The sequence below is a fragment of the Ceratosolen solmsi genome, unplaced genomic scaffold (genome assembly GCF_000503995.2).
Source record: "Ceratosolen solmsi marchali unplaced genomic scaffold, CerSol_1.0 scaffold1, whole genome shotgun sequence".
NCBI classification, from domain to species: Eukaryota; Metazoa; Arthropoda; class Insecta; order Hymenoptera; family Agaonidae; genus Ceratosolen; species Ceratosolen solmsi.
This window is the reverse complement of record NW_011948415.1, coordinates 10,612,529-10,630,015: the sequence shown is the minus strand read 5'-3', so window position 1 is coordinate 10,630,015 and position 17,487 is coordinate 10,612,529. Positions and strand designations below refer to the sequence as shown.

The 17,487-nt window shown below is 28.5% G+C and overlaps 1 protein-coding gene across 1 annotated transcript; it reads right to left on the bottom strand.

Annotated features, from left to right (window-relative positions):
• Positions 1 to 167: 167 nt before the first annotated feature.
• On the bottom strand, positions 168 to 5,928 carry ABCB7 (ATP binding cassette subfamily B member 7). The gene is made up of 10 exons (XM_011507929.1): positions 5,575 to 5,928; positions 3,456 to 3,707; positions 3,146 to 3,329; positions 2,520 to 2,686; positions 2,148 to 2,426; positions 1,910 to 2,084; positions 1,359 to 1,516; positions 1,121 to 1,284; positions 637 to 1,042; positions 168 to 488 (listed from the first exon to the last, which is right to left on the bottom strand). The coding sequence occupies exons 1-10, from the start codon at positions 5,749 to 5,751 to the stop codon at positions 258 to 260; spliced, it is 2,193 nt and encodes a 730-aa protein (XP_011506231.1). The 5' UTR covers positions 5,752 to 5,928; the 3' UTR covers positions 168 to 257.
• Positions 5,929 to 17,487: the final 11,559 nt, after the last annotated feature.

The following is a 17,487-nucleotide window of genomic DNA, read 5'->3' as shown; positions in this document are numbered from 1 at the left end:
TAAAATTACTAACTAAATAAATTAAATGTACATAGTTCTTTCTTTTTTCATCACATAAACATCTTAAATAATTTACAAAATAATTTTATATACGATGTAAGATAATTTAAAATAAATTATTTACACTATTTATATTCTTATTTATTACTTAGGTTGCCTATTAATTATGTATCATAGATATAAAATAATTTTTAAATAGCTTCTAAAAATCCAATAATTATACATATATTACAGAACTGTATACAGATAGGTTTTTTTCACGCCCCTAACTTTTGCTCTTCGCTACTCACCCCCAAATGTTGAGCATCCCACAATTCGCTGTAATATGAATTTTCTCTATTAAGTAAATTTGAGTGCTTCCCCCGCTCCACTAATTTGCCGCCGTTCAAAACGAAAATTTCATCCGCGTCGATAACAGTTGATAAGCGATGAGCGATCACGATCGATGTTCTCCCGGCAGTCGCTCTACGTAATGCCTCGAGTATATGCTACAATCAGTGTTAGAAACAACAACAACAACAATAATAATAATAATAATAATAATAATAATAATAATAACAACAACAACAACAATAATAATAATTAGCCGTGTAAGAAGCCCTTGAAATATCAATAGGCGAAAGAACATTTATTTACCTTCTCGGTAATAGAATCCAAGGATGAAGTGGCCTCGTCGAATATTAGAATAGGGCTGTCCTTTAAAATTGCTCGAGCTATGGCAACTCGCTGCTTTTCGCCTCCGCTTAATTTTAATCCTCGTTCACCAACGGGAGTATCGTATCCCTGTGGCCACTTTAGTATAGCATCGTGTAAATTTGCCATTTCAGCGGCTTTGTACACGTCTTCTTTTGATCTGGATAAGTTACCGTAATGAAGATTGTAGAATATCGATTCGTGGAAAAGAACGGAATCTTGAGGTACAATGGCCATCGCTCGACGAAGGTCATCTATATTTACATCTTGAATGTTTTTGCCATCTATTAGGATCCTGCCGCTTATAGGATCGAAGAATCTGTACAATAATCTTACCAATGTCGTTTTTCTGCAATAATATTAAGATTGTTATTTCCACTTATTCGCGTGCGAGGGATTTTCAATCGAGCAAATCATAATCATTTACCCGGATCCAGATCCCCCTACGATCGCCACTTTCTTTCCCGTTGGAATGGTGAAGGACAAATCACTGATTATATTTTTTCCGTTTACGTACTGAAAATTCACTTTGTCAAAAGTTATTTCAGAACTCTTTGGCACAATGAAAAAAGGTAGAGCATTCGGCTTATTCTGAAATTGTAAATTAATTCGATAGGATTGCTAATGCACAAGACATTCTACCGCGACAAGAGGATAAAACATACTTTAATAGCTGGATCCATCATTGTTATGGAAAACATAGTTTGCATATCAATAAAAGCTTGTCTCACTTCTCTATACACTGATCCTAAAAATCCCAGAGGAATCGATAACTGAAACAATAATCCATTGACCATTACTAAATCTCCTACCGTTAAATTTCCTACAATAAAAACATACAAATACCTTATAAATTCTATTCAAGTTAATATTATTTACATTGTATTATATGATTCTTATAGTCGTATTTAATATTGATTCGTTAGTTTAAAAATTAATTAAACACAAAGAAGTGTGTAATATAATGTGGCTGTGCTATATAATGATGATGATTTTTAAGTTTAAATGTGCTCTACGAGCCTAGCAAAATCGAGCATCTACTTTCTCTTAAAAATTACAAGCTTTTTCTCCAATTAATGAATTGAGCATATAATGAATGCCCTAGATTAAATATTAATTATAATGCTTGCATAATTTATACTGCATAACCGACGATAATTTATTTAATGAAAATTTTTTTTTTTTTTTTTTTTGGATTTAAAAAAATGACAATTACCATTGACAATATCTCTTGCGGCCAGGACCATAATTAAACTTAAAGCTCCGCTAAAAATTGCATGTTGTCCAAAATTTAATAGAGCCAAGCTCGTACTCGTTTTTAAAGAGGCGGATTCATATTTCTTGAGAGACGAGTCATATTTCTCCGCTTCAAATATTTCATTATTAAAATACTGTAACAAAAGTTTTCATTATGATTTCTGGTGCGACGAAAAGCATTAAACATTAACAATTACCTTTACTGTTTCGTAATTAATAAGTGAATCTACTGCCTTATTACCGGCTTCGTTTTCTGCTTTATTCATGTAAATTCGAAATTTCGTTCTCCATTGTGTAACTGCAAGCGTGAAAATGGCATAGGTAGTTACACAACCAAGTGCCACACCCGCATACTCAGGGCCACATTTAAAACCCAATATGGTGCTGACGAGTGCTAACTCAAAAACGGTCGGTACAATATTAAAAACCATGGCTGATAATACAAAATTTATACCACGACTGCCTCTGTCGATTGTCTATAAAACAAAAACAAAAATACGATATTAAGCTATTAATTTCATTTGGCATTGGCATTGTAATGAATTTAAATTAATTTGTTTGCTGCTTACTTTGGATAAAGCGCCCGTTTGTTTACTTAAATGAAACGATAAGTCTAAATTGTGAAGATGAAGAAACACATTTTTAGCTATTTTTCGAATCGAATGTTGGGCAACTTTAGCAAAAACTGCATTACGGAGTTCGTTAAATCCAGTCGCTCCACATCGAGCAATACCGTCTAAAATTAACAAATATCAAAATTACAATTTTTATGAGCTTTTATTATTTATTAAGATAAGATGTACTGCCAAACAATAATTAATCAAATACTAAGTAAATAAAAGGAAAAAAAAACCCTTTTTCATTAATCATTTTTATTAAATAACGAGATTGAAATAATGTTGCTATCTAATACGAGAGATTTTATAATTGCTTTCTCTCCAACTTTTCTAATTTTATTTTATCAATAATATCTAACTTTTACCATTGATCTACCAAGAGACCACTCTCTTTTCATATCGTTTGAAATTATAAATATGCTTAAGTAACGTCACTCGAGCAATATCTTATATATCATAATTTTTATATACATTAAATTGGACATAAAAAATATCAAGCAACGATGAAAATTCAAATAACCTGTTTTGTTCTCAATTATTATAAACAAATATCGAGCCATTATATTTAATATTCTTACATCCAATGAGCAAACTAGTCCCAACAGTTGCAACAGTTTCAGGAGCGGTGGTTAATGCAATTGTCCCTGCATTAAATGTATCGACTGCATGTTTGAAAAGAAACGGTACGCAAACATTGAGTATCTTAGCTCCAATCAGCAGCCCAAGAGCTATTTTTACTCTTTTTCTAATTTCAGGCTCATCCTATGTGATGGGAAAATGGAGAAAAGGAATCTCGAATTACTCAGATGGCGTATGAAAATACGGCTTTATAACAAATTTGTAAAATTGCAATAAAATACAAAAAAATGGTAGTAGCAATAATTGCACCTTTGGCCATATGAAGTTGAACATAGCATTGAGCATGTCGTTTCCAGTGATTTTTGCTCCAACATTGAAAGTCAATACATTTTGGCCCAAGTTAGATATGCCAGGATGAAAGCAGTTTCGTTTTTGCTGAGAAGGTTTTGCTCCAGTGATACTTGCAACTACAAAGTTTTGTTTAGTTGGCGTAACAACCACTTTTGTCTGAGATATGCTTTTTCTCTGTTGGGCTCGATCAATAACGCTTCCACTACATTTCTGCAATTTAAATAATATTTTTAAGAAAACATAGAATACATGTATTGTAAAATAATCAATTTATATTATTAAATTTTTTAATAAAAATAGAAGAAATTTTAAAAGGCTAAAAGAAACATTCGTTCATTGATTTAACGTTTTCTTAATTTATTCATTTCTTACAAATTTCTCTACAAAATTATTTGTACACACGAACCATCACAATCATCACCAATATACACATACGTATACCATTAAAAAGCAATCTCATTTCAATTGTACAATAATTATTTTAAACATAATGATGATTTTTTAACAATTGCTATATATTCTTTTAAAAAATTTATAAGTACTGAAAAGCTTTCGGTTCTACGCTTAATAATTGTCATATTCGTTAGCATTGATATTAATTCTTTATTTATATTTTCCAAAATGGCTAGGCCTAAATCATTCAAAAGCTGCAAATCATTACTATCAAACTTTTCATCGTAAAGTTTTTCTTTACGCAAAGAGTCTTTTAAATTATTCGAAGTAACGATAAATAATACATTTTTTGCACAATAATTTAAGCCTTCGGCGGTAAAGGCCATGGAATTTTCAAGTCTGTTAGTAGTTATAAAATCATAAGCGAACCTTGAAACTTTATGACATTTTTCTATATCCATTAGATTAAAATATATTTGATCCAAAGGATTATTACTAATAAAGAAACCATATTCTAAGTATAATTTTACATTGCTGTGCGCGCCATAATGAATGAACACTTGTGAGTTTGGTTCATAAGATCTTAAGGCTTTAATCTGATAAAACTCTTTATCGTTTGACTCCGATACTAATTGGGCATCGGAAATGGTTTCACAAGCATGATTAAATAAATCTAACAAGGGTGCCAAAGCTAAATTGTCATTTCCTTTTATATTAATTGATAAACATTTTTGTTTCTTGTTATTAATATAAACTGCCCTAGTGTTAACTGTATAATAGGCCCAAATAAATCTGTGATATGTAAAAATAGTATAAAACGATTGGTCACAATGTTTGCACGTATTATTATGTAATAACTTAATAGATTCAATTACATCTAGATAACTGGACTTTAGTGCTTCCAATAACACCTGCAATTCATTTTTTATAAAGACTGGTAGGAAGTTTTTCTCTGTTTTAGTACAAAATTCTGGATTGGTGTAAGAATTTGGAAGAGTATCTATGTAAGGTTTCCAAAATGAATGCATTCCTAAATGTTTTTCGTAAATTAAAAATATCGCAAGAACGCATTGCGCGCTGTAACTTTTATTAATGGAAAACAGAATTTTAATTGGACTTTTTGAAACAACAAAAGTAGTGACTATCAATGATTTAGGAACTTGTAAAATTATTTGATTAGTATGTATTTTGTTAATTGACATTAAGCCTCTGCCTGTACTTTTAAAATCGTAAGGTACTAAATTACAGGTGGGTTTCCATTTATGAAAACACATCCAGGATTTTAATTTTGTATATAAGTCTTCGTTGTCTATTGAATTTTTTTTTACAGACTCCTGCTTCTTCAACCAACGTTCTTTTCTTGTAGTACGACCCATAACAAGTAACCAAAAAATTTACATCTGTAGGGTGAAAGTAAAAACATTTATAGTTGAAAATATATGTAACATAGCGATTTCGATTAACAAGATAGATTGTTAAGGCAGACTATTCAGAATTGTGAATAACCAATAATCTTGCGAAATAGGCTAATATTATATTGCTAACTAGGTTATTAGAACTAACCTCTAAATGCTTTTAAAACAAGAAGAAATAGAGCAATCAAAGTCGCTATTAGAATCAAGAAAAAAAACAATTTAATAATAGGAGACATTTTTTTTTTTTTTTTTGTTCTAGAAAAATTTACCTTGGATCCGAAAGAACTATCATGCTTGGAAAAAACTAGCAGAGTTGTAGTTCTGGTACAAACAATGGATCGCTTAAGGCAGGCACAAGTACAAGGAAGATGGAATAACGTCGTGATCTGCAGATTCTTTTTACAATATAAATTTTTCAGCAGCCGGTTGCACAAAAAAAAGGACATGATCTTGTTGACTTATTAAACGACGATGCCCTCGTCAAATCACTCTTAACTTTCCACTTGATCGCATTCCCTCATCTCACTTGCAGTCGGATACGTCACTTGGATATTAATCTTTTGAGCCGCGAATACTCGTGCACGCGCACAAACCCCACACAGTCGCGCAAAAATGCACACGCATTATTATTATTAAATATAGATTAAAAATAATTAAAATTAAATTATTAAAAATATAGATTATGAATTTTAGGACAAGGTTTAGAATACATATGGTTACTAATTACTAATATACTTTTTCTTTTCCTACAATGTTTAACGCAGATGCTTCGCTGACTCCTACAAACTATACTCGACCTTTAATTTGTGCTTTAGAACTTTGGCTCGAAAAAAATTAATAGGCCAATTAATCAAAATGCAATATTGTGTTTATTATTTTTGTTTTGCATCATTGTATGTATGTCTAGTCTCACGGTTCTCTATTTAAACAATTGCAATTTATAATAAAACATAAGTGAATTGTATTTAAAAAAAATTTCAGACAAATTCGATTTATTTGTTTATTCATTTAGAATTTATATATACTATAAATTATTTGCTATTATTTTATATTGTATTTGGTTCGGTGAGTTTTTCATTTATTAAATAATACGAATGAATATTTAATAAAAACTACTTCAATAATAAGACAATTATCTAATTATATGAAGTTTATGCATGAATAATTAAATAAACGAGTCACATTAAGTTTGTATCTATTTATTTCACAATTTTAATTTAGCTGACGTAAAGAGCAAGGGAGACATTATCGAAAATAATTTTTTTTTTTTTTAATAGACCAAAGAATAGATCGATAATACTTTTATAATCTTTTATATTTAATTCGATTAAAATCAATGTTTTCTGCGAGTAATTCATTCGATTTATTAAAATTATTATTTGCGTGCAACATTATCGATCTTTAAAACTCACTTACGAATCATATATATCGACATCGATTTTTAATATTTTTCATACATCTTCTTATAGCCTATCGATAATATATCGTTAATAATTTATTTAAAACAATTAAAAGACATTTTTTTGGAAATTTATCGCTTTCACATATAATGTCATCGATAATGATCAAATTATAAATTTATATATTCGCATTTCAATATTTATTCTAACTTATTAATCCTATTAAATAAATAATTTTCATTTTACGAATGTTTTGAAATACTTGTAATTGCATCGTAACAAAATTTTTCCTTTAATTTTGTTTATATCAATTTCAAAATATTAATATAATGTTCTAGTTTCTAAATAATAATTTAAAATCTTGCTAAAAATAAATTTATTTTAAGCTTTCTTCATTTTAAATAAAACCGTGAAATTTTATATTTTTGTAATTTTATTCCTTCTTTTTCCGTCTATCTAAATATCTTTAAAATAACCTTTACGCGTTTTATAAATCTTAGAATATCGAGGAGTCAATGGCTTAGTGCATACTTCGACAATATTAAACAAAATAAAGTAAATATTATTATAAAAAATATAAATCCCAAAATTAAATTTATCTATGTTTTTCGTTAAATAATCAAATTATTGCATTTATAGACAGCAAATTCTTTTACTCTGTTTATTAAATAACGAATAGAAAAAAGTGATAGATAACTAGAAGTAAAAATGTTTTATTGAAACTTAAATTTTCATTTTTGTCCAATCTATCTTTTAGACTTAAATCAAATGAATTTTTGCTAATTGATAAATTTTTAAGTTAACTAGATGTTGTTTTCCTAACAGAGCCCTCGAAGATACTTAATATGCACATTAGATAAAATAATTATTCACAAAATATCTGCTTTTATTAAAATTATTATTCATTTATTATTTTAAAATATCTTTTCATTTTTAATTAAAATAGTGACATCTCGTGTAAATAACTTCATATTACCGAAATTTAAAAGATTAAAATATCACTCTTTTATTTTTATAATTAAATTGCTACTTAAAGTTTACAGGCCATTTATTTACTTATACTACAACAATTATATCGTCTAATAATCTACGTTCTTGTACATTTTCAACTGATATATATGTTTTGCTCCGAATATCATTTATCAATATTGTCTTATTGTTTGACATTAGGCCAAATGGGATAATAAAACTAATTAGCTTTATTTACTATTACATAATACTAGAGCCGACATAAAAAAAAACTGTGTTAGCTTTAGAAATATAAACATTAAATTAAAAGTCTCAGTAATAATGATTATAATTGACTAACGCGAAGCTGATAAATTGAAAAGAAAGTAATGATATTTAAAATTATAACTTTTTATTATAGACTCAAGATGACCGAGCATTATACCTAACTATTATAAATATTATTAGCAATTATAATTAAAAATGGAACGAAATGAAATAAGCACAAAATATTTAGGTATAATGTATTACGTAATATGTATTGTATGTATGCTTTTAATATAGAAATTAATCTATTATTCTAATAGAAAACAATGAACAAGTGCTTCAAGACCGTTGATAATTTGACCTCAATACGAGAATTTGGCTGGTGGGAATTGGCTCTCGTTCAAAAGTAATTCTTGCCAGGTTGACCACGTGCAACGATTATTCGCCAAATTTACAACTTGTAACTTACGATGGTAATGCATTTTGCAATTTATTTGTCATACAGCTTAGACGATCACTATTTTGTTGATCCGCGGTTGCGCAGCATCCGTTGACAATGATGGTGTTAATTCCTAACGATTTAGTCTAAATCTACGTAATGTACATTGCATATTTCATTTGATTGGATTTATATTGCCGCATTATATTTCTCTCTCTCTCTCTCTCTCTATATATATATATATATATATATATATATATATCCGTCAAATGTTTTTACGTATAGTCTTTAAATGAATAAAAATGCTTGTGAACTAAGCGCCGAACAACCAGCGGAGAAGGTTAATTTTGAAAAGACGTAGCGCACTTAAGGAGATATAAAAATCGTAATAAAATCGTCAGATTGCGATGAACCGATTGCGAAATATATCTTTTCGGCAAACGGGAGCAATCAGCTAAATTTCCCAATCATAGCAATGTCGATACACCGAATAATTGATAAATTAAAAATATGGAAAATTCGATGAAATACTTATGTGACGTTTAACAATAACAAACATTAGGTCATCTTAACTCGGATTCGCTTCGTTCACATTCTTTTCAACAGTTTCCAACCATTATTATGATTCTTTTTTCTTCTTTTTTTTTTTTTTTTTTTTTTTTTTTTTTTTTTTTTTTTTATATATATTTTTTCCTACATTGAAATAATAAATTGTATTAAGTGTTATTTTATTGTTTGTCCAGTGCTGCGAATCTACAGCGACAATCTCATCCACAGAAGTAATGTAGTTATTATATTATTGCGTCGTAACAATTCCACAAATAGCTTGGATTTATAAATAATTTATAAATAATAAAATATTTCTATAAATAAATCAGTAGATTGCATTGCTTTAATAAAATTGAACAAATTTAGACTTGAGCTAGACATTTTTATTCGCTATCAATTCAGCGTAATGCAGTTGAGACAGTTGAGACAATCGAGAAGTTAATAGATACAGTTTATGATTTACACGACACCGAGAAAATTGATACTTTCAGTAAAGATAGTCTAAAGTGCATCTTACGCTTATGATTATTAATATCATACGGTTATTTTAAAACTATTCCTATTTAATTGAATAACTTGAGCAGGGGTGTAATAAATCCTTATTTCTTAAGTTCTCGACTGAACTAGGTACTCTAATCATTTTTATTTGGCAAATTAATTACTTAATTAATTGCTCCATTAGACTGTGGTAATTCTATAAACATATTAATAATTAAAGCCGCATCGTTGACATTCACCTTTATTAACATTATTAAAATTAATTAAGAGTTACGTTTATAATACCAGCCTAATGAATAAATAACCAATTGCTCGGGGATGTGTGTGTGTGGGGGGGGAGGGGGGGGACATCCATCGTTTCCCATGACCTCATAAAATATAAAATCTAAAGCAGATGATTATATTTTGATTGAACAAAAGGCTATCTCCGATCATGCATCAAAGAACAACAAAAAGAACGTACGTTATAATAACTAATCGTGAAATCATGTTCTTCATATTAACGTTTCATACTATTTTTCACGCGCGCTATAAAGGCTGTAAATAACACGATATATGCGACCAAATTTGATTTTTGTGACCTCGCTGTAGATATACCTAGTGATTGCATGCATTGGCGCTCGAGGCTCATTTGTGTGCGCGTATGTCATAAGAGCTGTATTAATTTCAATAAGTTCATTAGATATCTTATCTAAAATTCTATTCATATCCCTTAATACGACTCATCATTGTCTCTTTAATTCGAACTACTGACACGCATTATATTTAATTAATGGCAAATTAATGATTATTGCATTATTTGCAAATGCATTCGATGCTTTTGGCGCACGGTTGGGGCGTAAATTAATGTAAAAAATGCACGATTAATGCCAAATGAAATATAAAAGTATAAGGTGAAGCTACGTCATCGTTTGCTTTCTATCAACGCGTTTATGTACATTATAGGATGAGAAATTGAGCGAAGGCTGGTTTTGCAACCTCAATCGGAAATTATCGTCGTTGCACGCGGGGAGATAAGAAAGTACGCGTGACTTACGATAGGTTGTTCGACGAGTTTGCGAGTTTCGCATCGCGGACAATTATTCCATTGGTAATCCAGAGAAAGCAGCGGAAGTGACACGAAATGGCCTAAATGGAAAGACGATTGATAATTATGAATGGCCTCACATATCTAAACATAGACATTTCATTCTCTTTTAGTTACGTTTTATCGATATTTTCCTAACTCTTAAGTCAATAAATTCCTTTACTTATCATACGCAAAGCAATATTTAAATCACTAATAAGTATTAAAATCAAAATCAAAATTAATAAACAAGAACGAAGGAGTAAGGGAAAATGTGTATCTGCATGAATTTTGGCAATGCCAATCTATTAAATTCAATATTCGTATTGAATTAATATTTCTATTGCTTTGTCTTTTAAGTATCTTATCGCTTTTCATTATTTAGAATAAGCAGTTTGAGTATTTATTATTCTTTTATTATCGGCATTACAATGAAGATATGAAACAAATTATTAGTAAAACAATATTATTAATTTATTTAAAATAGGCTTTGTTATGTACGATTATATATGATAAATTTCTTTCTACGTCACTTGGAATTGAATTAATAATTATCTACGACGAACCAAGTAAGGGCACATTATTATTTTTGTATTACTGTTTGTTATATAATTAATTATTATTGCTCGAAAATAATGAGAGCGTGACACGATTTAACAAGGATATCTAGTGATGTTATGAGTCGACTTTTCAACACTTAGCCATGCATTTACGGAAAAAGGACCTGTTTCGATGATAAATTAATTTTTTTTATTTTACGAAGCCCATCGCGTTCACAATGATACTAAATAAATATGCAACTATTTAAAAAGATCAAGTTTATGTTTTTTTAAGTCCTAGATTCCTAAATCGTTTAATATCAATTAATTGAAAAATCTCAATGCTTTAGTTTATGTCAAATATTTATATTGAATTATATTTGGATTTTTTTCTTAATTACACTTAACTCAACATAGTTTTTAATAAATATTTTTTGCTTTATAATTGGTAGAGAAACTATTTTCTCTCAACTCCTGCTAGCAATGTTTGAATATACAAGTGATAAATGAATTACGTATAAGTTTAATAAATAAATTCAATTAAATATAAATTTTCAAACATCATTTATTTGATGCATGATTACGAGAACCTGGAAACTGTACATTACATGCTTTATTAACATTTTCAAGATGAATCAAAACTTTTATTATATATATATATATATATATATATATATATATATATATATTCTAGTTTATACGTATGTAATTTTTCTTGTTTTCACATCTAGTTATTGCGAATGAAAATTATAAATTCATATATATTTTTAGAATCAAAATTTCGATTAGAATGATCAGAAGATATAAATTGATTGATTATAATTACAATTATTAATACAATTATTTTATTTTTGTATAATACTTATATAGTGCTGCTTACAATTTTCATCTGTTATTAAAATTTCTTATTCCTTATATTATAAGGCGAACGATAAAAATTTGTTGTATTTTAACCAAAATAAATCAGAGATCTGATACTCTCTCTCTCTCTCTCTCTCTCTCTCTCTCCTCTGTCTCTGTTTATTAATAAAATTTTATACTTTTTATTAATTTTTACGATTTAACTATTGAAGATAAAATAAATTTTCAGATATAAAACAGAGTTTAATTAAAAAAAAAAATTTATATATTGTAACCGAATACTTGTAAAATTTCAAAATCTTGCTTTATACTTATTTCAAACATAGATGAAATTAGAAGATTCCTATATGTTTGTTTTTAACTTTTATTTATTTTAAGAGCGTCAAAGTAAGTATAGTAATTTCTAAATACAACATAGAATTACGAGAATGGTTACAAATAGTGATTATAAAGATTTAACAAAAGAAACATAGTTTCTCATTGAACAATAAGCTTATCATTCTATAGTAAACAAAATAAATAAATAAATAAATAAATAGAAAGAAATACGTTATTAATAAAAAATTATGTCTAATAATTAATTTATCCTATCGTTAATCACTTTGCATAATTTTCGACGCTAATAAAATACTTATATGCATAGATTACGATTTTAGTCGAATGCCTCAGTAGTTGGCTAGATTTCATTTAACTTCCGCGATAATTTTTTCAGAAATTGCACACGTTACATCGTTTGATCAACGTAAAATATTTTATATTTGGAATCATCGATAAGTTCTACTTTTCAAGAAATCTACAACACTAATATCATTCCTCTCAATCTCTTACAGCTCGTGTTGTTGTTGTACCGAAAACGAACGAGATGTCCAGAAAATGCCAAGTTAAAAAGAAGTTAATCTTTCTTAACAAGGATCTATGGCTGGCTGCGCAAGAGTGATATCGACTTCCTAAGTTCCAGATTGCTAAAAAAGATTGTGCAGTAAGATGTAGAAAGTATAAAAGGCGAAACTTGGTCGACATCGAACGCTCTATGTCAATCATTAATCAATGATGATTTATGATTTCGAAGCTTCTTACATAACATTGACGAAGAGCGACAATTTAACCATCAGCAAAATTATTAAAGCAATTTGCACGAGAAACGTATAGACGTAGAATCATTATACTCTTTAACTAACATAAAATGCAATTTGGAATGACAATCAATCGATCAATCTCCTCCTCCTCCTCTCTCTCTCTCTCTCGATGAAGTAATCTATTGTAATTTATGTGAAATAAATAGTTTTAAAATTTTTTTTTTTTTTTTTTTTTTTTTTTTTTTGTAAATTGCATAAAATATATCGATACTCTAAAACCCAAAATAAAAGAATATATGTGTAATTATAAATAGAATTAATAACCATAAATGTAAAATCAAATAGAAAATAATGTTGTTGTACGATAAGAAAAATATTAAAAGATCAATTTTTCAATATTGTATTACCATATTGATTTGAGAGTATAATTGTTTAAACAAAATTATATTTAATAGTTACGTGTTACATTAAACAATTTTCGCCAATACGAAATTTAAATCGTAAAATCGTAAAACTTAACAAAACTACATAATAAATAAACTGGAAAATTATTTGATATAATCTCGATCTATTAACCACTAGCGTACAAGACAAAATGCAGAATAATTTTACGCTCTACTTTCATTTCCCTTCATGTAATGTAACAAATTATTATATCGTAACTTTCTCCCCGAAAATAATTACAAAAATAATGTAGTACAATAAGCATATAAAAAATTATACAAGTAAATTAATGTTTACTTGTACCGTGATATTTTCTCTTGTTTTTAGTATAGTTAGTGTAATAGAATTTTTCGAATTGATAAGAAAAAATTTAATTATCATTATTTATTTTAATATTATCATTAATTATCATTTATTGCTCATTTAATGTAAACATTTTTACATGTAGTGCATATCTGCTAATTAAAAATATCGCTTTAGGATTAAGCCAACTTATCATTGTTATTAAAATTTCGTTCCAAAGTTAATAAGAAATTCACATTTCAAACGTTCACGTATTTGCTTTTTCTTTACTTAATCTTTATTGTTAGATAAAAAATTATATACCATCATAAACTGGATATTGCATATCCTTGAAAAATATTAAAAAATATGATATAATTTTAATGAATAATATTTTATATTTTTTAGTATTATTATAAAAATACTACCGAGTTGCCAAATTTCAAATTAAATTCGATGGCGTTATATTTTGAATATCACTATGATAAGATGATAGAATCTTATTTCAAGCGAACTGGTAATTTGTTAAACAACTTAAGTCGCGTGTAAATCCAATAGTTGAACGAAATATTTCTTTATCATCTAATAATTTCAATAATATGCCCAAATAATTCTATTAATATTTTATCATCTCATATATTTACGTTCATTTTCAACAAAGTATTATTATTAATATTTCGAAAGTAAAGTAAATTTTAATATATTTCTTTTAACATGCAATGTAAATAAATTAATGTTATTTAATTCATTGTGTGTAAAAATGCCATTTATACACTTAGAAAAATCTCGAAATATTATGATTTTAAATAAATTTAGAATTTTAAAATAACTTATTATTGAATTTTGTTGATGAATCTTTCAAAATTCCATGTATATTCAATTATATATTTTTCTCGCTTACATTACCAAACAAAATTTAGTATGGAAATTATAAATATTCACATATACAGTATTGTAGGAAAGCGAAATATACTATTGAAATATTTTTAGATATTATTTTATACATTTATAGATGAGTAAACTATTATTAGAAATACAAATATTTTCATTGTAAATATTTTTAATGTGAATAATATTAAAATTGCTCATTGTTATGAGCCAATATTCTAATTAAAAGATAATGTAAATCTTAATAATTATTCTACACATATTCAACATATAAATAAAGATAAATATAAATAGAAAATATAAATATAATATTTAAATATATTCATTAATTATTATTATTATTATCAATGAATAGAAAATATAAATATAATATTTAAATATATTCATTAATTATTATTATTATTATTATTATTATTATTGTTATTATTATTATTATTATTATTATTTACACGATATTCTTAATTTTTCAATATCAAAGGGACTATCGGAAACATAATAATTATCTTTATCATTTCATTGCATATTCCTTTAAAGGCAATTATAATAAATGAAGAAATATAATTTTAAATTAAATAATATTATAATTATTGTCTTTGATCTTAATACCTATGAATTTATTTGTTCTTTTATACATTTAATCCATTATCGAGGCTAAGCCTGTATTAATTTTTATATTCTAATAATTTTCATCCTATATAAAAACATCATCAAATGTATATGAAGTAACAAAAGCAAAAGAAAACGAAAACTATATAAGATAAGCATGGAATACAAAATACAAATTAAACATATTTTAAGAAAATTAAATGAAGTAAAAATTAAATGAAGCAATTTTCCCAAATAATTTAATTTTAATCTGCCATATATGATTTTTTTTTTTTTTTTGGCGACAAAATTATAAAATCTTTCCTAATCCTATTTGATTTCTCCTTTTAATTGAAATTACTAATTCGCAGAATTTAATAGTTACCGTAATTATTATTTAGCTTTGGCAAATTTTAATTATATATGTGATCAATTTTTGTCATATGTGTTTGTGCGTGTGTTTGTTTATTTAAGTCTATATAACAAAGGATGTAATCTTTAATAAATGTAAATATCTTATTGCATTTTAGGTTTGGTATAATAATGTAAAAAATATTTTTTAAATGTATTTCTTGTAAATGGGTACAAGCGTATGATCGATTAATCTATTATTATAGATTTTTAAGCTTATTTACAAATAATTGTCTTCCTTATGTAAATTATTTGTAAGAAAATTTGATATATCATTCTATGAGAAGAAAAAATTTCTTTGATAATAATAATTTTTCGATTTTCGAGCCTTTTAACATACGATTATTCACAACTTATTACACTATCATAGAGATGAAATTCAATTGATTATTAGCGTTTTTCAAATGATTTATTATTATATATCGTATTAAACTAGCGAAGACATATTCCGTTATGAAGATATTGCAAGTTAATTATATATTTTCATCAAGAATGTAAATCGGTTCTATTTTCATCACGAAAGTATTATAAGAAATACGCCGAGAACATATAATAATTCTAATTCCTAGTTTTTTTTTCTCTCCCCCCCTCCCCCCTCGCCCCGCCCATAACGAACCAATTCATTAAATCATCATTCTTTTCTATAGAATGGAATAAGTAAATTAACAATCTTACCGCTATAAAATTAGGATGGAAATTATTAATGAAGTGTTTTTTGCATTTGTTTTTTAATTCACGTTAAAAAGAGAAAGGGAAGAAAAACGAGAGAAAAAAAAAACGCGTAACAAACGATGAATCGTGCTTGAATATACAATTTTTATAATATATAAGGGGAATAAAATGTTCAGCAATATCGACGAGCACGTAAATATAAATCATACGAGGCGATGATGAATCATGAGGAAGGCGCGCATATTTGTATCGACTCGGAAGCTTACAATCGTATCGTAATGATAACGAATGAAAATAAATATTTAAACGTACATCGGTATGCACAGGCGCACATTTGAACGTTATACTTTTTTTTTTTCAACCGCAGGCCTTCTGTCGTCTATGCCAATTTATATGTTAACGGAGCCACGCTTAGGTATAAATATTTTCATTGTGGTATCGTCGTTCGCCATGCGACGAGAGAGCGAGCAATGCTTACGGATAAAAAAAGAAGATTAGAGAGAGAGAGAGAGAGAGAGAGAGAGTGAGAGAGAATAGGAGAAGCGACGAGTGGAGGAAGGTAAACGAAGAGAGGCGCGGCATAACTTGGCGCCACCTGAGAGTCGAAAACGGTAACTCTGCGCGAGCCAATTATTACAATTGGTGTCAAAGATGAGGGGGTCCGATGGAATTCTACTCGATTTGATATTTTCCGATAATAGGGAATCTTCGGGGATCCCCTCTCACACGCTCTCTCTCTCTCTCTCTCTCTCTCGCTACCTCACTCTCACTCTCGCAATCATTATTCTTAGTCGCAACGTGCATTAATAGTCACCGTTTATTATTCATTAATCGATCGAAATGACTGGCGCGTGAATTATCCAAATGGAAATTTCAAGCTCTTAGCGGAATTTCAACACAAGCACGAAGAGGCCAACCAAGTGTGTGTTTTGGCCCGGGTTTGCCAGCAGCCTACGAGAGAGTTTGAGAGCACGGGAGGGAGGGGTTCGAGCGAGCAGACGGGGCAATCGTCTGCGTGGGAGAAGGACATAAAGCGGTGTATTGGACAGCTGGGGGTAGGGTAGGGGATGGGGATTAGGAGCAAGTTGGTATCGCGTGGAGTTGGGTGGTAACCAACGACGGGGAACCGGGAACCACGCGCGCACGCTCGTAACGCTTGTCGCGGAATTAAAAGTAACGGAGGTAGACGTAGAGATAGAGAGAGAGAGAGAGAGAGAGAGAGAGAGAGAGAGAGAGAGAGAGAGAGGGGGGGGGGGG